The sequence below is a fragment of the Erythrolamprus reginae genome, chromosome 1 (genome assembly GCF_031021105.1).
Source record: "Erythrolamprus reginae isolate rEryReg1 chromosome 1, rEryReg1.hap1, whole genome shotgun sequence".
Classification (NCBI taxonomy): domain Eukaryota; kingdom Metazoa; phylum Chordata; class Lepidosauria; order Squamata; family Dipsadidae; genus Erythrolamprus; species Erythrolamprus reginae.
Window position 1 is genome coordinate 297,776,767 of NC_091950.1, and position 22,941 is coordinate 297,799,707.

At 41.6% G+C, this 22,941-nt stretch overlaps 1 protein-coding gene across 1 annotated transcript in view; it reads right to left on the bottom strand.

Annotated features, from left to right (window-relative positions):
• Nucleotides 1–1,214: 1,214 nt before the first annotated feature.
• The window catches only part of SEC63 (SEC63 homolog, protein translocation regulator), a 51,993-nt gene continuing 30,266 nt past the window's right edge, over nt 1,215–22,941 (bottom strand). Inside the window, exons 12-21 of the mRNA XM_070733308.1 lie at nt 21,707–21,861; nt 19,891–20,038; nt 17,593–17,675; nt 15,666–15,725; nt 13,401–13,571; nt 12,173–12,328; nt 11,378–11,479; nt 8,280–8,378; nt 5,321–5,425; nt 1,215–2,163 (exon numbers count right to left, since the gene is read on the bottom strand). Of these exons, the coding sequence (XP_070589409.1) occupies nt 2,020–2,163; nt 5,321–5,425; nt 8,280–8,378; nt 11,378–11,479; nt 12,173–12,328; nt 13,401–13,571; nt 15,666–15,725; nt 17,593–17,675; nt 19,891–20,038; nt 21,707–21,861 (1,223 nt within the window). The 3' untranslated portion in view covers nt 1,215–2,019. The remainder of the gene's footprint in view (nt 2,164–5,320; nt 5,426–8,279; nt 8,379–11,377; nt 11,480–12,172; nt 12,329–13,400; nt 13,572–15,665; nt 15,726–17,592; nt 17,676–19,890; nt 20,039–21,706; nt 21,862–22,941) is intronic.

Sequence of the window (22,941 nt, forward strand, 5' to 3'; positions counted from 1 at the left end):
AAAGTTCGTAAGTAGAGGCATTCTTGGGTAGAAGTACCACTCTGTTTCCAGCTAGCCATACTCTTACTGGGTTAGCAACAAAGCAGTGTTGCTTGAATCACAGCAGCACCTATGACTTATCTTAAAAACATATGCAGTGTTTGTCAAACATGGCTAATTGATAATTGTGAGAGCGTTAATAGAAAAATAAACAGGACTGTAGGGTGGAATAAAATGAAAAACTTGGAAGAAAACTCTAGCAAATCATTTCCCTGCTTCCCAGAAAAATATGTTTTTTCTACAAACAACCATTGTAGATATCTGGAATCATATTTGACTTGCGAGAAATTTCATCTTTTGGGCTATTCTAGGCTTTAGATACAATAAATAATTTACTGCTCAAACTATGTTGGAAAACATTTTGTTGGCAGCAGTGTTTCCAAAAGGAAAATACTTTTATTACAGTTCGATATTCTGAATGGGATGAGCTGAAAAAGCAAAACACTGCCTCTCTGTGACAAATCTTTCTGTATAATACTTGAATGTTACATAATTATAATGTTGTGGATGGCAGTTTACTATATTACAATCAAAGTTTTAAACTCCAAACTTACCATGCCAACAGTTGCTTTTCTTAATAAAACATTTTCACATGCAGGATGTTTTTAAATTTTATTTGCAACTACTGCAATTACAAAGAGAAATATCCATGTAAGTTTGCATTGAAAGTGACAACTCTATTATTTCATAAACAGGGTCACAAATAAAGGAGCCGCTCATTTGGCCTGTGGCTGGTTTCTGTTCTATGAAAAGCTTCCTGCATGATTTCTTTTGTCAAGAGTTTAACAGTATTTTAGTTCTTTGATGTTTAATTATAAAAAAAATATGTCTACATGATTGACATCTGAATGTATTTCTACAGTTTCTAACCACATCAATAATTGTATTTATTTATTACGTGGGAAGAAACAGTAGAATTTATTGCAAGATTTTGCTTCTTCACAGAAAAAAATGTGATCTATATTTAATCAAAAACTATGTTGGAAACATAGTCCACATTAATATTCTCAGTAGAGAGGAAAAACGAACTACTGTATTACAATGCATACTTTTATCAAATTTAATCCAGTTTATTTTGAATGGTTCTGAATAAATACAAAAAACATCTTAGTGTGTCTGTGTGTCTGATTTAAAAGGCTTCTGACAAAATAAAGTAGACTGAAAACCAAGAATTATATATTTGATATCTTTATATTTAGAAAAGGATATTGCCATTGCTTGATATAACATATGGTCCCCAAACTCTTAATATACATACAGGTTTATCAAAAGAAATACTGTATGATTTGCTAGATAGTAGGTGCTTAGACACATTTTTAGCCATTGAGAAATATAGATTTATAACCTGCATGAGAATTAGGGGTAAACAACCCCCCCCCCCCCCTCCATTAAAGGTAGATTTACGTCTCAAAAAATAAGCCTGTGTGTATGACAATATGGAATGTAGCCCTCTCAGGGTAAGGTACCAAGTCCAAAGCAAACAAAATAGACTGAAAGCTATAAGCAATCTTAGCTCAATGTTCTTAACATCACTGGAAAAGCTCTCGCAGATTTTCCCAACATAGAAACTTCAAGTGGATGTTAATTTCAACAGAACTTGTAAAATAAATTGCCTAATATAAAATGTTGGTTTAATGATTGCTTCCATTTAATAATAGCATCTGTTTACTATACTGGACCAAAAGTTGATCAAACAATGTAGCCCACACTTCTGGACATTTAGAATAAAAAAGCTTTTATTTTCAGTTGAAATAAATGCATCCTTTACTTAAAGGCTGTGAAGAGCCTTAAGCAACTCTCAGGTTATATATTCAACTGACTGACAGACCTCCACTGGGAAATTATATCAAGTAAGTATTCATAATTGGTAAAAAGAAACTTGAAAAAAAAAATCTTCGGTTCATCTGCACTGTTTTCATCTTTTCCCGGGACACATTTTTGAAGAGATATCCTGTATCACAAGTTCATTCGTCATAATATTTAGTCATCTTCTTCTTCCTCCTCTTCTTCTTCCTCAAAACTGTCTTCAAAACCTTCACTGTCTTCCTGGTCTTCATCTCCCTCTATCGCTGTATCCCACTGTGGGTGGTTTTCTGGCACAGGTTTTGCTTCGTGGACTTCCAGCTGCAAAGAGTTCAAGTGATTGGAGAAGGGAGGGAAGCAGGAAGGGGGGAAATATAATTTAAATGTTATCATTTGGGGGAAGCTATTAAAGTTTCTCTACATAATATTACAAATTAATTCAAGAGCACTCTAAGGTAAGCAGTAAACTGCAAAATATTTTGCATATATAATAAGTAGTTAAGGAAGTTGTTGTGCCAGTTTCCGTATTAATCAATTTTTTAAAAATCAGACATAGCTTGTGTATTTGTGAATCAAAATACCCAGAAAAAAATTCCTTGTCTCTCAGAAGACTATTATTTAATATCGAAGTTACTTCTAAATCAGAGCTGTTCAATATCACAGGTACCAAAAGGTTTAAAATGGCTGTTCTCAGACAAGAATCACTAATCCCCTCAGAGAGGGTCCGCAACTTGGGCGTCCTCCTTGATCTACAGCTCACATTAGAGAAACATCTTTCAGCTGTGGCGAGGGGGGCGTTTGCCCAGGTTCGCCTGGTGCACCAGTTGCGGCCCTATCTGGACCGGGAGTCCCTGCTCAAAATCACTCATGCCCTCATCACCTCGAGGCTCGACTACTGTAACGCTCTCTACATGGGGCTACCTTTGAAGAGTGTTCGGAAACTTCAGGTCGTGCAGAATGCAGCTGCGAGAGCAATCATGGGCTTCCCCAGGTATGCCCCTGTTACACCAACACTCCGCAGTCTGCATTGGTTGTCGATCAGTTTCCAGTCACAATTCAAAGTGTTGGTTATGACCTACAAAGCCCTTCATGGCATCGGATCAGAATATCTCCGGGACCGCCTTCTGCCGCACGAATCCCAGCGACTAGTTAGGTCTCACAGAGTTGGTCTTCTCCGGGTCCCGTCAACTAAACAATGTCGTTTGGCAGGACCCAGGGGAAGAGCCTTCTCTGTGGCGGCCCCAACCCTTTGGAACCAACTCCCCCCAGATATCAGAGTTGCCCCCACCCTCCTTGCCTTTCGTAAGCTCCTTAAAACCCACCTCTGTCATCAGGGGGAATTGAGACTTTCCTTTCCCCCTAGGCTTATAAAGTTTATGCATGGTATGTCTGCATGTATGATTGGTTTCTTAAATTGGGGTTTTAAAATTAAGTTAAATATTAGATTTGTTTATATTGTCTTATTATTGTTGTTAGCCGCCCCGAGTCTATGGAGAGGGGCGGCATACAAATCTGATAGATAGATAGATAGATAGATAGATAGATAGATAGATAGATAGATAGATAGATAGATAAATAAATAATTTAACTACAGGTATTTATTTATTTATTTATTTATTTGACTTCTATGCCGCCCCTTCTCTGGGGACTCGGGGCGCTTCACAATATATAATAAGCAATATACAATACCTTGGATCCCATTAATTAATTAAAAGTCTAAAAAAAAACCAAAAGCCATAAAAAACAGCCATTCCATTCGCTCAGCATTCTCTCAACAGATTCAACATATTCCTCTACTTATGACCACAATCGGACATTATGTGAATCACTGCAGCCATTTAAGTGAATCATGCAGTTGTCAAGGGACTCTGATTTCCCCCATTGACTCTGCTGGTCGGAAGTCCTTTGGGAAGGCCACCAATAGAGAGCATATGTCCTGGGACACAACAGCTGGTATATATATGCTAATTCTGATCGCATGACCAATGGTCATAAGTGTGAGGACCAGTTTTTAGTGTTTTTAATGACACTATGACTTCAAGCAGTTGTTAAATTAATGGTTGTAAACTGAGGGTCACAGGTATTTTGTCTTATTCCAGCCACCTTTATTATCAAACAGGAATTCAATGCTATGTGTGTGCACACGCTACAGATGATTTATATTGCTGATATTATATTGCATCGGACCAGAATATCTCCGAGACCGCCTCCTGCCGCACGAATCCCAGCGACCGATTAGGTCCCACAGAGTGGGCCTTCTCCGGGTCCCGTCAACTAAACAATGCCGGTTGGCGGGTCCCAGGGGAAGAGCCTTCTCTGTGGCGGCGGCGGCTCTCTGAAACCAACTCCCCCCGGAGATTAGAACTGCCCCTACTCTTCCTGCCTTCCGAAAACTCCTTAAGACTCACCTTTGCCGTCAGGCATGGGGAAACTAAACATCTCCCCTGGGCATGTTAATTTATACATGGTATGCTTGTGTGTGTGTTTGCTATTACATGGGGTTTTTCTTAAATCGTTAAATATTTTAATTAATTGGATTGTTGTGACTGTTTTTACTTGTTGTGAGCCGCCCCGAGTCTTCGGAGAGGGGCGGCATACAAGTCCAACTAATAAATAAATAAAATAAATATTGCTGATCCCTGCCTCACAAATTAAGATTGTTCAGTCCCTGCTCTTAGGGTTTAAGCTTATTTTTCCCCCAATTAAAATATTCAAATAAACTCCACATTATAGTCCTCTAATTACAACATAGAATTATGGTCCTAAGCCATGTCAGGTCATCATGTGACTATGATCCATTTTATAACCTTTTTCAAAAAGGCGTGGTTAAGCAAATGTCACAGTTGCTAAGTGAAAATCACAGTCAAGTTAAAAATGACAGTTAAGTACGGTATTTTTTCACCAGAAATGGGAAATAAAACTCCTGTTTCTGGCCAAACCCACACTGTAAATGGTCATATGACTGCAGAACTCCCAAGCAGCCAGGGCAACAAGAAAACAGAGTCATATGTAGCTCTGGAAAAGTTTATCATAACTTCAAACTGTCATTAAGCAACCAATCATAAACACCAATTCAAACTGTCATTAAGCAACCAATCATAAATTGAGGACTACCTGTATAGGACAATTTGTAGGTACAAGAGGTAAAAGTCTGCAGTTGTTAGTACACACAGCAACACAAGTTCTGCTAAACTTGTAAAATCCTATCCAATTCTCAAACCCATAACTGAGGTTAGTTGGGGGAAAGATCAGAAGCAATGTGAGAAAATATTAGTTTACTGATACTTAGTAGATACTTGGAACAAACTTCCAGCAGACGTGGTTGGTAAATCCACAGTAATATGCCTGGGATATACATATATCCATCCTAAGATAAAATCCATCCTAAGATAAAATACAGGAAAGGGCAGACTAGATGGACCATGAGGTCTTTTTCTGCCGTCAATCTTCTATGATTCTATCTGTGTGAGAAACCTACCTTTAATGGTTTAATCTGATCCAAGCCCATGTAGGAATCCGATCTTAAATAAACGGTATATTGGTAGTTCCCAGGTTTACCCGGTGCAGGAAATTTTAGTTCTACCTGGAAAAACATGTAATCACGTAGCTCAAGTTATAAAAAGCAGAAAAATGAAACGACTTCAGTAAAACAAACAGTATATAACTTTAGAAAGTGCTAGGCTTCAATCTTTCTCGTGCTGAATTGATTAGACTCAACGAGCTATGTACTGTGGCTTAACAAATGTACTTTCTCAAACATAGCAAGAACTGAGGAAAAACCTTTTTTTTGGCCCCCCAAAAAAAAGGTTTGAAAAAAAATGTACTGACAGCCCTGAATATCAAATGTGCTAAATCTGTATAGTTGTTCTCCAATTGCAACAAATTCCAAGTGATCTGTTAGTATAAAATACCTCATTTCTCAATGTTACACAGCGTTAAATTAGGCTTTTGTTATGCAGCAGCTAAAACCTGCAGAAGGAAAAAGGTCTCCCTTAGAATGACTATCTAATTTCTCTGTCAGTACTGGCTAAGTAGCTAAAGAGAGCTTCAGCTCTGACTGAGAAGCTACGAGTCAGGCAGGGTCTAGACCCGTGATGGTGAGCCTACGGCATGCGTGTCACAAGTGGCACGTGGAGCCCTCTCCGCAGGCACGCAAGCCTTTGACCAGCTCAACTCTACCGTGAATGTACCAGTGCCGCCTTTTGGCCAGATGATTTTCGGGTCAGACAAGCTCAGCTTTCCCCTCACTTCCTGCAGCCTGTGTCTTCCCAGATCTCTGGAAGTTCCACCCCAGTGCTATTTGGGCATGCAAGGCTTTCCCCCTTCCAAGCCCCATTTGGGGAAAGGGGCTTTCCCCCCTTCCCAGCACCGTTTGGGGAAAGGGGCTTTCCCCCCTTCCAAGCCCCGTTTGGGGGAAGGGGCTTTCCTCCCTTCCAAGCCCCGTTTGGGGGAAGGGGCTTTCCTCCCTTCCAAGCCCCGTTTGGGGAAAGGGGCTTTCCCCCCTTCCCAGCTCTGTTAGGGGGAAAGAGCTTTCCCCCCTTCCCAGCTCCGTTCGGGGGAAAGAGCTTTCCCCCCTTCCCAGCTCCATTTGGGGGAAGGGGCTTTCCCCCCTTTCCAGCTCCATTTGGGGGAAGGGGCTTTCCCCCTACCCAGCTCCATTTGGGGGAAGGGGCTTTCCACCCTACCCAGCTCCCTTTGGGGGAAGGGGCTTTCCCTGCTTCTCAGCTCCGTTTGGGGGAAGGGGCTTTCCCCCTACCCAGCTCCATTTGGGGGAAGGAGCTTTCCACCCTACCCAGCTCCCTTTGGGGGAACGGGCTTTCCCCCCTACCCAGCTCCCTTTGGGGGAAGGGGCTTTCCCCCCTTCCCAGCTCCCTTTGGGGGAAGGGGCTTTCCCCCCTTCCCAGCTCCGTTTGGGGGAAGGGGCTTTCCCCCCTTCCCAGCTCCGTTTGGGGGAAGGGGCTTTCCCCCCCTACCCAGCTCCGTTTGGGGGAAAGGGCTTTCCCCCCTACCCAGCTCCCTTTGGGGGAAGGGGCTTCCCCCCCTTCCCAGCTCCGTTTGGGGGAAGGGGCTTTCCCCCCCTACCCAGCTCCGTTTGGGGGAAAGGGCTTTCCCCCCTACCCAGCTCCGTTTGGGGGAAGGGGCTTCCCCCCCTTCACAGCTCCGTTTGGGGGAAGGGGCTTTCCCCCCCTTCCCAGCTCCATTTGGGGGAAGGGGCTTTCCCCCTACCCAGCTCCGTTTGGGGGAACGGGCTTTCCACCCTACCCAGCTCCCTTTGGGGGAAGGGGCTTTCTCTCCTTCCCAGCTCCCTTTGGGGGAAGGGGCTTTCCCCCCCTACCCAGCTCCGTTTGGGGGAAGGGGCTTTCCCCCCTACCCAGCTCCCTTTGGGGGAAGGGGCTTTCCCCCCTACCCAGCTCCCTTTGGGGGAAGGGGCTTTCTCTCCTTCCCAGCTCCCTTTGGGGTAAGGGGTTTCCCCCCTTCCCAGCTCCGTTTGGGGGAAGGGCTTTCCCCCTACCCAGTTTCGTTTGGGGGAAGGGGCATTCCCCCCTTCCCAGCTCCATTTGGGGGAAAGGGCTTTCCCCCTACCCAGCTCCCTTTGGGGGAAGGGGCTTTCTCTCCTTCCCAGCTCCCTTTGGGGAAAGTGGCTTTCTCTCCTTCCCAGCTCCCTTTGGGGAAAGGGGCTTTCTCTCCTTCCCAGCTCCCTTTGGGGAAAGGGGCTTTCCCCCCTTCCCATCTCCGTTTGGGGGAAGGGCTTTTCCCCTCTCCCATCCCTGTTTTGGGATGAGAGGCCAAAATGGGGGGGGGTCTCCACGCATGCATGCACACATGTGCAGGGGGCAGGATGTGTGGGAGGGGCATTGTATTATGTGTGTGGACACTTGCACAAATGCAACAGTGCACGCGCACACACTTTCGGCACCTGAGGGGCAGAAAAGTTCACCATCACTGGTTTAGACTCTAGGAAAAGCAGAAGCGGAGACAATAATTGAGATTCACAGGAGTGAGATGGGGACAGCAGAGCATACAACACATAGCTCCATATTGCCTACTTTTATTAGCCAAAAAGAGGGCAAACCCCAACCCTCCCAACCCATCCCACTTTTTAAAAAGTAGAAATAAATGAAATACTAACAGCAGCTAGGATTACTTTTTCACAGTCTTGGAAAAATGAAGAAACATCGCAAGGTGGAGATATTAAAAAGATATTATACTGTACAGAAATGGATAAACTTACATTGAAAATCAAACAGAAAGAAGACACAGATTATTATCAAACAGGAAACCTATTTTACCAATGACTGGGAAAAAGGGGTGGATGAATAAGAAAGGCATTTGCATTGTTAAGCAATTTAAATACCCAAACAACACAATGTTTATTAAGCACTAAGAAATCAAAATAAAATTTATTTTTTTAAAAAGAAATGGATGAAATACTTCACCTCTTCTTGGTCTTTTAGTGTACAGACATGATATGGCATTGATATTAGTGTTTGTTCCTTCCTATCTGCTATATATAGCCACCACCACTCCTGTTTTTCCTATTAAGGAGAGGGAAGGAAGAGACATCAGAGATTACAATCCTGATCTGATATTCATCAACAAAATCTGGAATTGAACTTTTGGAATAGGAACTGCAAGTTGACTCATTCCAAGAGAAATTGGAAAGAGGAATTTGTCAAATTAGGTTCTGTTAGCTTCACTGTGACTCCATCTCATATAAAGCAAACTGTGGCCAAAGAATCAAAGATTTCTCTTTTGACAATTTTTTGGCACATTACTCTTTGACCGGGGTGGGGTGGATAGTTAAAATCTACTTACCTCTCCTACCTGTTCGGAAGTGCTTTTGATTTTTCACCCGCAGAGGGTGAAAAAAGAAAATGGCGGCCTCCAGGCAGGTGGGCGGAGCCTCACGCTTCCGCCACTACTGCTTTCCAAACTACACCTCCCGCTGCTAGCATATGCCCGAACCAGGCTGAACGGGTAGCATTTCACCCCTGGGACATGCCCTTGGGATTATCCAGTTCAAACCTCTACCTAGTCCTAGTGCAATATTCTGTTACTGTGGAATGCTGAATACATCCGGGGGGGAAAAAACTGGAATGGAAGTGAAGACAATTGCCAGACTTGAACCATATTCTGTATAAGAACACAGAATCTGACATCCTAACTAGATGTACCGGCGTTAACAAATGAAAATGTACTCTAATGTTTTCTCGCACAGTCCTAGTTGTTTCTTTCTCTTTATTTATTATTTATTTATTAATCAGATTTGTATGCCGCCCCTCTCCGCAGACTCGGGGCGGCTCACAGCAATAATAATACAATGTAAACAAATCTAATATTTAAGTTAATTTAAAACCCCAATTTGGAAACCAATCATACATACTAGCATACCATGCATAGATTTTATAAGCCTAGGGGGAGGGAAAGTATCAATTCCCCCATGCCTGATGACAAAGGTGGGTTTTAAGGAGCTTACGAAAGGCTAGGGGGGTGGGAGCAACTCTAATATCTGGGGGGAGTTGGTTCCAAAGGGTCGGGGCCACCACAGAGAAGGCTCTTCCCCTGGGTCCCGCCAAACAACATTGTTTAGTTGACGGGACCTGGAGAAGGCCAACTCTGTGGGACCTAACTGGTGTCTGAAGCAAAACTCAACAGGACAAGATCAACTTCCAACAGTCATTGAAATAGGCTGAATGGAAAGATTAGTCATAATTTTGAGAAAATGCATATCATGCTTCCGGGTATCAGACATGTGACCCTATGTAGACAGAGATTTAGTGGTGGGTTGCTATTGGTGCGGTAGGTGGACTCCACGCCAGTAGTGGCCGCCAAATTGCGCAATTTGCGTGCAACTGCTCTGATGCCGGTCCTTCGGGTACCGCTATCTTTTTTCTTGACAAAAAAGACTTTTGGTCTTTTTTGCTTCCCTGTGATGCGGCACACGCTACAGAGAGATTTTGGTGATTTTTTGCTTCTGCACATGCGCGGAAGCAAAAAAATCACCAAAATCTTGTGCGTACACGCATATCCTCACAGGATTTTGGCGTGTTTTTGCTTCCTGCCCATGCGCGGAAGCAAAATCACGCTGGGGATGCACTATGCACGCACGCGAGAATCCTCATGCTCTACACGCTGCACAACGGTAGCAGCAGGTAAGAGAAATCTGTCCCTGCAGAAATTGCATTACAACAAAATAAAACTTTTCTTGGTGAATTGTATTCCAGAAAGTAAAACTTTAAACATCAAAGCATATATTGGGTTAAACTGGATCTGCATTCATCAAGTGGGCAATGTTCCTCAGGCACTAATTGGAGTCATGCTAGAGAATCAATATGCACATGTGACAAGTTGAACATTAAAACAATCTTCATTTTTTAAATGACTGATTAAATAAAAATTCCTCTAAGTTATCTCAATATTGAATCTAAAAGGAAGATACAGGAAATCGGAAATCCAGCCTTATTAACTCCCAATTTGAATGGTTTATCAACCACAGCACACAGCCTATTCACTGTGATTTTACAACTATAGATAAAGAAACCAAAAAGGGAAAGGCACCTCTCAAGATACAAAAAAGAATCATCCACAATAGCAAGACCACTGCCCGATTTAAAGCAGTTTTATGCAATCATTATTTCTTCAAAAATAGCCATATATCTAGGTTCACATTTTAGAAGAAATTCCTCCTCCCTTCGGTATTCAGATGCTTACGAGAACATGGAAACAAAGAAATGAACTGTGTAGATTAATTACATCAGCTTATGAGCACGAACTAAGGTGTATTGTTAAAATTTGGTTTAATATTCTGCCAAAAACACACAATAGAAAACTAAAAAAACCCATCAAAATGATGGGAAACTTGACAGATTATAGTTTCTTCCTTAATACAGTGCTCCCTCACTTTTTGCGGGGGATGTGTTCCAAGACCGCCCGCGAAAGTTGAATTTCCGCAAAGTAGAGATGCGGAAGTAAATACACTATTTTTGGCTATGAACAGTATCACAAGCCTTCCCTTAACACTTTAAACCCCTAAATTGCAATTTTCCATTCCCTTAGCAACCATTCAGATTATTACTCACGTTTATTTATTAAAGTTTATTTTTTAAAAATGTATTAAAGGCAGACAAAAGTTTGGCGATGACATATGACGTCATCGGGTGGGAAAAACCGTGGTATAGGGAAAAAATCCGCGAAGTATTTTTTAATTAATATTTTTGAAAAACCGTGGTATAGCCATTTCGCGAAGTTCGAACCTGCGAAAATTGAGGGACTACTGTATTAACAAAATATACTGGGTATGCTCTCGGTATAATGTTCTTCCACATTCTAGTGAATATGGAAATGCATAAAACAGTATAGCTATTCATAAGAACAGCCACAGGTTTTGCACAATTCCAAGCACTAAGCTAGTTAAGACTCAGAAGGTATTACTGAGGAATTAAATGTTTAAGGCCCAAACAGAAACTGTTCTGAAATTTTGCATTCACTTCACCCTCGGTTCATCTCAAGCTTATTTAGCTATCTTTTTGCTGACCTCAGGAAAGTAGAGAGAGTAAACGGCGTGAGTTATTTTTGACTTGGTTTCCAGGAGAGCCCGTTCTTTTCGTTGTATACTCTGTTGTAATTCTTGCCATTCCTAGTAGAAAAAGAAAAGTATTCTGTTTATTTGTGTCTTCCTTAAGAAAATAACTTTTCTGCAGATTGGGAAGAATATGTAAATTAAAATAGGAATGCAATGCATTTGTATCTTAATAATAATTTGGAATGGCAAAGAGAAAAGGAGGGGCAGAGGGGACATGATAGCTGTATATAGGTATATGAGGGGTTGCCACAGAGAGGAGGGAGCCACTCTATTCTCCAGAGCACCAGAGGGCCGGACGAGGAACTATGGCTGGAAGCTGACCGAGGAGAGATTCAACCTAGAAGTAAGGAAGAACTTCCTGACGGTCAGAGTGATCAACCAGTGGAACAACCTGCCTGCGGAGGTTGTGAACTCCCCAACTCTGGACACTTTCAAGAGGAGATTGGACTGCCATTTGGCTGAGGTGCTTTAGGATTCCTGCTCAGGCAGGGGGTTGGACTTAATGACCTGCATGGTCCCTTTCAACTCTAACAATAAATTAAAAAATAAAAATAAAAACCTACCAATTTTAAAATGCATTTTGCCGATTTCATTGTATACATAAAAACTTTTGGATGGTTTACTATAATAGGACAGAAGTACACATTACAGAGAAAGAAGGTTACATACTTTACAAAGACTTTCTAATTCCATGTTTTATCTAATTTTATTAACTATTTCTGCAACAGATAAAAAAAGAAATCTTACAGCTTCATCATCTTTGCTCTGCTTTTCATCTGGTTCTCTGTCAGAATCTCGGTCACTGCCGTCATCTTTCTCACTTAAGGATTCCCGATTGGTGTCATCTTCTTCAGATTCACTTCCTTTATCAGAAACATCGTAATCGTCATCCTTGACAATTTCCTAAATTTAAAAAGCGTAACTTTTTTACATTCAGACATGTTCACAGCTTTAATTCATCACAGGTGGCAAATTGTAGCCAATGTTGATTCATCAATTATAAAAGCTAAGCAGCATCAAACCTGATTAGTACTAGGATGCAGAGACAAATGACAACCCAGAAGAAGCCAGTGTCAAACTACCTCCCCCTTCTTTTCCTAGCAATAATACAGATGCATCTACGTAATCACTGAAAGTTGAACTTCAGTCAAAGGATGCTTTGTCTTTGATCTATTAGATCAGGGGTGTTAAAACTCAAGGGTCGGATCCGGCCTGTGGGGTGCTTAGATCTGGCCCGCAGGGCTGCCCTGGAAACAGCAAAGGACCAGTCCGCGGTGCCTCTGCCAGCGAAAACAGAGCTTGGGAGGGCTGCGGGTGGCACTCCCAAGCTTCGTTTTCACTGGCAGAGGATTGCAGGAGGCCATCACAGTCAAAAATAGAACTCGGGACCACCACAGGCGCCCCCGACACAAGTGATGTGGAGCTGACCATGCCCACCCTGACACGCCCACCTTGGTCCTCCAAGGTCAAACACAACACTGATGTGGCCCTCAATGGAATTTAAAAATATGTAGTTTTTAGGAGCCTCCTTGTTAGCTTGCTTTGGATAATCTCAAACAGCAAAATTTAAGATATTCTCAATAATAATAATAACAACAACAACATCAACAGCAATGGCATGCTACCAAATGATACTGTACTTAAGGAAGAAGGATATGTTACAGCCTTTTGTAAAATGACAATAAAATAAGGAACCTCTTCCCTTCATTACTTATCAGGATTTCATAATGCTCAGCTACTGTATTCCACAGGCTACAGTCAACTACTATGAAATTTAGCCCATGAGTTCTAAACAGAGGTGTTAGGTCTCATAAAAATCAAATTATTTTGCAGCTTACAATCCACACATAATTTTGCTAATGGTATCGTTCTCCATTTTTCATTAAACTACAAACTGGTCCACAGTTTCTCTGGGATTTAAATATTTCAACACGCCTGTGTATAAAACCCCCAATCCATTCCGATTGACACATACATTCCCAGCAACCCCATTAGCTTGTTTTTGCTTCAGCTGCTTTGTTGGTAGCAAAGGAGCAGGAGCCGGCTTCTTTTTCACAAGTTTTTTCTTCTTTGATTTGGAAGTCTTCTTTGCTCCTTTGTTCTTCTGCTGCCATCCTTTATTCTTCGATTTATTAAGGTCTCCTTGCTGCAAAGGTAGTAACATTTAAAATAGTTCAGTCCTTGAGCCACCCGAGTGCTTTAAGTATCAAAACACAAATTAATGCAGACCTTTTTATCTCAGGCATTGGTGGAGAAAAGGAACTGACAAGGGTGTCGCTAATGTCTATGGGCATCTCGAGAGGGGATAGCTGGCTCTCCAGAAGCTGCCTCACAGTTATCACAACACCAGCAAAGCCCCACCTGGCTATCATTTCATGTATCTTTAACATGCAACTATCTAAACTCAAACTCAACCCAGACAAGACGGAGCGGCTGTGGGTCTTGCCTCCCAAGGACAATTCCATCTTGTCCGTCCATTACCCTGGGGGGGGGGGGAACTACTGACCCCCTCAGAGAGGGTTCGCAACATGGGCGTCCTCCTCGATCCACAGCTGACATTGGAACATCATCTTTTGGCTGAGGCGAGAAGGGCGTTTGCCCAGGTTCGCCTGGTGCACCAGTTGCGGCCCTACTTGGACAGGGAGTCATTACTCAAGGTCACTCATGCCCTCATCACCTCGAGGTTCGATTACTGCAACGCTCTCTACATGGGGCTACCTTTGAAAAGTGTTCGGAAACTTCAGATCGTGCAGAACGCAGCCACGAGAGCCATCGTGGGGCTTCCAAGATTCGCCCATGTTTCCTCAACACTCCGTGGCCTGCACTGGCTGACGATCAGTTTCCGGGCACAATTCAAAGTGTTGGTAATGACCTTTAAAGCAGTGTTTCCCAACCTTGGCAACTTGAAGAGATCTGGACTTCAACTCCCAGAATTTCCCAGCCAGCATTTGCTGTCTGGGGAATTCTGGGAGTTGAAGTCCAGATCGCTTCAAGTTGCCAAGGTTGGGAAACACTGCTTTAAAGCCCTGCATGGCATTGGACCAGAATACCTCCGGAACCGCCTGCTACTGCACGAATCCCAGCGACCGATAAGGTCCCACAGAGTTGGCCTTCTCCGAGTTCCGTCGACTAAACAATGTCGTTTGGCGGGCCCCAGGGGAAGAGACTTCTCTGTGGCGGCCCCAGCCCTCTGGAACCCCAGCCCTCTGGAACCAACTCCGAGTCTTCGGAGAGGGGCGGCATACAAATCTAAGTAATAAATAAATAAATAAACTCCCCCCCAGAGATTAGGATTGCCCCCACCCCACCCCTGTCTTTCATAAACTACTCAACACTCATTTATACCGCCAGGCATGGGGGAGTTGAGATATTCCTTCCCCCTAGGCCATTACAAGATATGCATGGTATGTCTGTGTGTATGTTTGGTTTTATAATAAGGGTTTTTAGTTGTTTTATTAATTGGATTGTCACATGTTGTTTTTATCATTGTTGTTAGCCGCCTCGAGTCTACGGAGTGGGGCGGAATACAAATCCAATAAATTATTATTATCTTCTCAGCAAAAGCAGCTCAAATACTTTACACAAAGTTTATATTATAAACCAGCAGAGTCCACAATTACCAGGCTACAGACCAATCCGTAACCTGTAGGGAACTGGTCTGCATAGATCAGGAGTAGGCAAAGTTGGCTCTTCTATGACTTGTGGACTTCAACTCCCAGAATTCCTGAGCCAATCATGCTAGCTCAAGGATTCTGGGAGTTGAAGTCCACATGTCATAGAAGAGCCAACTTTGCCTACCCATGGCATAGATGAAGCTGAGTGACAGAGCAGCAAGCAAAGTCTCCAACTATTCCCTCACCCTGGTTAGTAGGAAAATTGTTCCCACAAAACTGATCTCTGGTACCAAAAAAGTTGGGGACTGCCTGTTGTAAGGATAGAAATAGGATTAAATTAATGTTCCAAATTAATTAGCTTGTTTGTTTGTTTGTTTGTTTGTTTGTTTGTTTGTTTGTTTGTTTGTTTGGTTGTTTGGTTGGTTGGTTGGTTGGTTGGTTGGTTGGTTGGTTGGTTTGTATGCCGCCCTTCTCTGAGGTTTTACCTTCCAACGGTTAAAGTGATCGTAAGTTATTTGGCAATCTTACAATTTAGCAACAGGACTCATTTCAAAGAAGAAACCTTGACGGTTACTAAACTTCAAGAAATTACAACGCAACCATCCACACCTAAGTTTTGAACTTACGCCATCCTCTGCAGGCTGTTCTTCAGCTGAACAGGTTGACTGTTCCTTCTCAAACACGTCCTGAATAAAGGGAGAAATAAATTGCCTTAATCTCTCTGTAGCAACATGAAAACTTGATCGATTTAAACATGAATGAAGAACAGAAAGTGAAACAATCATTCATATTTCTCAAGATAAAGAATCCAGTTATTAATAGAGGGCAGTTTCAATCAGTCTTGGTGGAAAGACTTTGGGCTCCTTCAGTATTTTTAAATTTAATAGCAAATAACTTTTGAAAGCAAATATGTAAATGGAAGAATTAAGGAACTGCGCATGTGGCTTAGATTAAGAGTTGGTTTGAAAAGTCAAAACTACATTTGCAGATGTCTTTGGAGGTTCTCACTCATCCCAGTCATAATTGTCTCAAAAGTATATTTTGAGAAAGCACCTTTGAGACATTCATTCTTTTTACGTATTTATTGAATTTTTATGCTGCCCATATCTCACATAAGGTGACTCTGGACAGATTAAAAAAAAATTATTTCTTTCTTTTGTTTAATTTAAAATGAAGGAGAAGGTATCTTCATTATCACTGTTGTAAAGGAACTGCTAGGGTATCATACAGGTAGATCTACTGAAGATCAGAGATCTACTTTTTGACCCTATGTGAAGATGAATGAGTGTTACATCTCCCAGCTGATAAACGCACGTCTGCAAATTATTGCTATTTTAAAAAGACAGAATTATTTCATTTAAAAAGTCAAGAAGCACAACACTGTATATCCTTCTCATAGTGATCTGCATTTCCAAAAAGGCATATAACAGTATCCACTTTCCACAAAGTGAAAAGTGAATATAAAATATTTTGTTCTAATGCTAAGCAAAAAAATATTTTAGAGATGTGACTTATAAGGGAGAGGGGAAAGACTGCATAGCTCTTTTTTAATCAAGAGAAGTGTCTTTATACCTAGCATTGAATTACCTATTTAGCACAAATACTTGTAATTTTTTTCTTGGATTCCGAACCCATCCCAAATCACCTTTGATAATGCAAGAGCTGCGTGTGTGCCCTGTTGAGCTATGGCAGATTGATAATTATCAAACCATAGTCCATGGTTCCGTAAAAAAACGACCCAGAAATACTTAAGACAGATGGGGTAGAGAAGGGGTGTCAAACTCAAGGCCTGGGGGGCAGATCTGGCCGTGGGGTACTTAGTTTGGGCCTGCGGAGCCTCCCTGGAAACAAGGAAGGACCGGCCCATGGGGCTTCTGCCAATGAAAATGGTCTCCCGAGCTCCATTTTCACTGACAGAGGGTTGCAGTGCTTAGGCTACCATAGGCGCCTTCAACCCGAGCAACCCTGACCTGGCCACACCCACCCCAGTCCCCCAAGGTCAAATATAACCCCGATGCAGCCCTCCATGAAATCGAGTCTGACACCCCTCGGGTAGTCTAGGAGAGCTAAGGACTAAATTATTAAGCCCTTCCCAAACTATTTAGTGGAAACCTGATTGCAGTATTATTCTATCTGGAACCAGGCCACAAATAACATTAGATTCTGTTTCACATTTTAAGAGAATCAGATGGTTTTGGGGGGGCCCTAGTTGAACTATACGGCATAATATATTTGGTCTCTTGTAATCATTTATACATTTCCAGTTCTTGTCCCATGGAAACAAAGCTTCAGATTTGGCACAAATCAGATTGAGCTATCTTCGGAGTCATTCAACTGGGATCTAGAGCAAAATCCTGTAACCAGTAGGTATGTCTAATTTGAAACAGAGGGCATGCTTTGAGTCTCCCTTCGTATACCACCTAAAAAAAGCCACATGTGAGGATTTTGGCAAGAACTTGGGGAATTTCACAACCCTGTGCAGTTTGTTTCTTGATGCATTCAAGAAATAAATAAATAAACCCAAGAACAGTGCGTACCAATATAAATACTTACTGCCATTGTCTGTCTTGTCAAGGTGACCAAAACTGTGACTAGCGATCCTACAGTGATGTTATTACTGTCTTCATCATCCAAAACTGAAATAAAGGTTCCCCAATTATATAGCTTTCTTGTGAATAGGTTTTACTCAACTTTTAAATGCATGACTCAAAAAAAGCTAATTTTTTGCAGCTTGAGCTCTCATCTGGATTTTATCCAACCACCTCATTTAATGATAAAACTCAAAAGACCTTAAAAGATATATCACAAGCAGCTGCAGATTGAAGGACAAAGGAAGAATGCCAGACTATATAAGAAGAGAGGCTTTTGATAGCTGCTCAAAGACAAATTTTGTATATATTCAATTTCTGCTTCAAAGACTCCTCTTTTTTTTAAAAAAAGTTTTAAAATGCATACTTTTGAATAAAGGTGTGTAAAATGTTCCAAATCTGGACTCTGTCATATTTGAACCATCTCTGTTTTCAGGCTTGAAATAGTTGCTTTGCACTCAGAGCAGTTTTGCATTCAAAACGTGGTGTTTCAATACTTGAGCCAGGTATTTTGAATGCCAAACATTCTGATTTCAAAATGTTATGTGCACTCCTATTTTGGGACTAAAGGACTTTTAGATAGCTTGATGTATAATTTTAAAAAAAATAACAAAAGAATTTAAACCTATATTTTTAGTACTGTATGGCCCTGGCATCGTCTGATGACTGCCAGATATCCAGGACTGCTGCACTGATTATACCTGCCATATAAACTGGCATCAGATTTTTAAAAATCCAACCTATCTGATGGGAAACAGATTGGAAAAGGCTGGTGTGAATAACAGTCTAAGTTGCAAATGAATAGTAAAATAAAGCAAATATAACCCCAGTGAATAGTAAAATAAAGCAAAGATAACCCATCAAGTCACATAAATGGAAAGGGCAGCATGGAGTTAGAGATCATTCCTTAATTTAACTTGTTAGAAAATCATACCACTTCTTTAAAAACAAATCTTTAAAAAGTAACATTAAGAGCTTCAATTAAGCAAAGGTATAAACAGGTTTAATGGATTAAAGAAAAAACGTTCAAACAAAATGTCCCTTTCTTTTTAAAATTATAAAATTTCCTCACCAGAACTCTTTTAACAAGGGGGTGGTATCTTCAAATAATACTGATCAACATCTACAGTACATCATACATACTTAGGTTTAAAAATGACTACTTCACATTTAGATCAAGCAAACATATTTTAATGCGTACGTTTTTTTAAAAACCCAATAAAGTTTGATGTGTTAATCCTGGGAAATAAAGAATCCTTGCTTCAGCTCATTATGTGAGGAAGATGCATGATCAAAACAGGGGTATGCATGCATGTGTTCATGCTGAACATAATGTACATATCCACCTCCCCAATACCTATTCCAAAATTAAGAAAAATAAAGAAGCTCAAGAACAGAAAATAACCCCCAGAACAAAATGTTTAAGGTTTCTACTTAAATCAGTGTACAAGCAGTGAATTACTACAAATGCAATGTTATGTATGACTGATTTATAACCTATATCAGGCTGGTATTAATTCAGTCTATTCCTGAAAGCAGCTCAGGCAAGAGGTTGTCTACACACCAGCTGGCATTAATTGAATACGGCTGTGTCAATTTTTGCTATGCTTTTATATGAGAAAACACTTATTAAGCTGTGGTCTTCCATCACAGTTGCAGTACACAGAATATTTCATTCTGAACCATTGGGAATATGAAACTTTGCAACATTCTCATTTCAAATACAAAACTGTTGTCTTAATATCCTTCTAAATCAGAGCTGTCAAAGTCGTGGGCCGCACGCGTCACACACTGGGCAAGCTCACTTCTGGTTTAGCGAAGGGGGGAAAGTTGCAATATGTCACATGACGATACAAGTTTGACACCCCTGTTCTAAATTAGTCAAGCTTGAATACCATCGGCTAGGAAGCATTTTGTACTGGGAACAGCATTTTCAAGCTTGAAGCTCTTCTGCGGTGCTTAGAGTAGCCTGTTCCATGGCCAGAGTGGTTTCTTATTTGCAAATAGGGCAATTTGAGAAATTCCAACCTTGAAACATTTTTCACAGCCCTTGTCCAGACTTATACATATTAACCTGTCAACATGGCAGCTTATTATGTCCTCTTTATTTGACCCTCAAATCTAAGAAAGCCAATGCAGGAGATCTCAAAATTCCTAAGGGATTAACAGTGTAAATTCATTATTACTATTATTATTAAACATATAGCATTAATTTGATAATAGGAATCCTGATCAACTCACTAAGATAGCACACACCACCTACCCTGGGGTTTTATATCCACGGTGATATGTGGAAAACTGCCAAGGGCAGCCATAACTTCTTCATATTTTTCATCTTCAAGAAAGTGTAGCAAATTGCGACGATCTGAGGCTTTCAAACTCACCAAGTCTTGGATAGATTTAATTTTGTACTGTTTTCATAAAACAAAACATACGTTTCTAAGTATTGGACATGGATGATCAAGTACATGAGCTGTATCAAACATCAAGTTTGCTTTTATTTAATTATTATAGAAACATATAAAAAAATACATTGAATCATTATATATAATTCTGTGGAAACTGAGCAATGTTTAATTAATTAAACATAAGGGTCAACTGGATAATCACCAAGATCAAGAGACAGGAAGGTGGGAAATGAATATTGCTTTTTCCTTTTTCCTACCCACACTTCCCTAGTCAACTCAATAACTAGTCTCAAATTGTCAAACTTCAATCTACTTTATATTCCACCTTTGCATCTATTCAGAAATGCCATTTGCTAAAAAGCTAAGCATCACCGGTTGACAGTAAATTTCCATTATAAAAGGCTGTGCTGCATTCTAGCATTCAAAGTCAGGTTAATGTCATATGGCTGGTGATAGTTTTAGCCGAATGAGTGATTAGTAGCTCTGAGACCCTTAACAAGTACAGGCACTCCTAAACTTATGACAGATTGCTGAAGGACGAACTACAAAAAAGCTTTTTACGACATCTCAAAGTTATGACTGTCTTCTCTTCTCTCTCTCTCTCTCTTTTCCTCTCTCTCTCACACACAGATGGAGAGGGCAGGAGAGAGGGGGAAAAGGAGGAGAGGGAGAGAGAGGGAGAGAGAGAAAAATAATTGCATTTCAGGCACTTTGCAACTGGCTTGCATTTACGATTGGCTGCAACATCCCACAATGGTGTGACAAATTTTGGGGGGCCACGTTCCAGCAGAACACAGCAAAAACTGCCCCAGTTTTGCTGGATTCATTTAACAACCAAGTGTTTCACTAAACCACCACTTGATTTAACAACCATAGTGAGGAATGTCATAAGAACAGCCATAAAATCAAGTCTGCAAACCTGCCTCAACTTACAACTGCCAACAACTTGCAACCAAAATTCCAGGCTCCACTGTGGCCTTAAATTGAGGACTGCCTGTAGATGTTTGCTTTTCAGGATTTGGACCAACAGTTATTGCAGATTTTTCATAAAATTACTTCAAAATATAATCCTTTTTGACGAAATTCTGTATGAATTTTTTTTTTATCCTAACTTTTTATTGTATAAGTAAGTCAAGGCAGCAAATATACGTAATGTTTCTATTTTCCCCATAGTAACAACTTAGAAACATAGAAACATAGAAGATTGAAGGCAGAAAAAGACCTCATGGTCCATCTAGTCTGCCCTTATACTATTTTTTGTATTTCATCTTAGGATGGATATATGTTTATCCCAGGCATGTTTAAACTCAGTTACTGTGGATTTACCTACCACGTCTGCTGGAAGCTTGTTCCAAGCATCTACTACTCTTTCAGTAAAATAATATTTTCTCATGTTGCTTTTGATCTTTCCCCCAACTAACTTCAGATTGAATCCCCTTGTTCTTGTGAACTTTGTGAAATGGATTGTGCTGAGAGAATATGACTGCCCCAAGGTCACGCGGGTGGCATTCATGCCTAAAGTGGGACCAGAACTCATACTGTCCTAGTTTCCAGGCCAGTTCCATAACCGTTACACCAAACAATCAAGTGTCTCAAAGAATAAACATGTTCCAGAATGTGGTCAGATCAAATGAGTTCTAGGAAGCTACAGATTATCCCAGTGTCTTCTACCTTTTTATGATTAGACACCCTTCTGAGGTTATCTTCTTCAATGTGTGGGAGTTGAAGGAATGGAGACTTAAACTGCTGAAGCCCTTGGACAGTCATCTGACAAAGTTTCATGCAGTTTTCCAAAGACGCCAAAGAGGGAGCACGGAATTCTCTTTCTGAGGGAGAAACACAGGGAAAAATATTTGTACTCAATTGTCACTATTAATTAGCAATATACAGTACAGACAGCCCTCAAACTATAAGGGTAACCAGTACCAAAATTTCCACAGCTAAGCAATGCAGTCATAAAGCACAATGTCATGTGATCACACTGTTTGTAATTAAGCAAGGAGCCTGCCTCACTGAGCCATCACTTCCTTGCCATTTCCTGCCAACTTCCAACAACCAAAGTTGTTGTTGCTGTTGTTGTTGTTGTTATTATTATTATTATTATTATTATTATTATTATTATTATTACGAAGCGGTCAACGAAGCGGTGGAAGTGATGTGCCGGTGCCTGGAGGCTGTTGGGGCCTGGATGGGTGTCAACAGACTCAAGCTCAACCCGGATAAGACGGAGTGGCTGTGGGTTCTGCCTCCCAAGGACAATCCCATCTGTCCGTCCATCACCCTGGGGGGGGAATTATTGACCCCCTCAGAGAGGGTCCGCAACTTGGGCGTCCTCCTTGATCCACAGCTCACATTAGAACAACATCTTTCAGCTGTGGCGAGGGGGGCGTTTGCCCAGGTTCGCCTGGTGCACCAGTTGCGGCCCTATCTGGACCGGGACTCATTGCTCACAGTCACTCATGCCCTCATCACCTCGAGGTTCGACTACTGTAATGCTCTCTACATGGGGCTACCTTTGAAAAGTGTTCGGAAACTTCAGATCGTGCAAAATGCAGCTGCGAGAGCAGTCATGGGCCTACCTAGGTATGCCCATGTTTCACCATCACTCCGCAGTCTGCATTGGTTGCCGATCAATTTCCGGTCACAATTCAAAGTGTTGGTTATGACCTTTAAAGCCCTTCATGGCATCGGACCAGAATATCTCCGAGACCGCCTCCTGCCGCACGAATCCCAGCGACCGATTAGGTCCCACAGAGTGGGCCTTCTCCGGGTCCCGTCAACTAAACAATGTCGGTTGGCGGGCCCCAGGGGAAGAGCCTTCTCTGTGGCGGCCCCGGCCCTCTGGAACCAACTCCCCCCGGAGATTAGAACTGCCCCTACTCTTCCTGCCTTCCGTAAACTCCTTA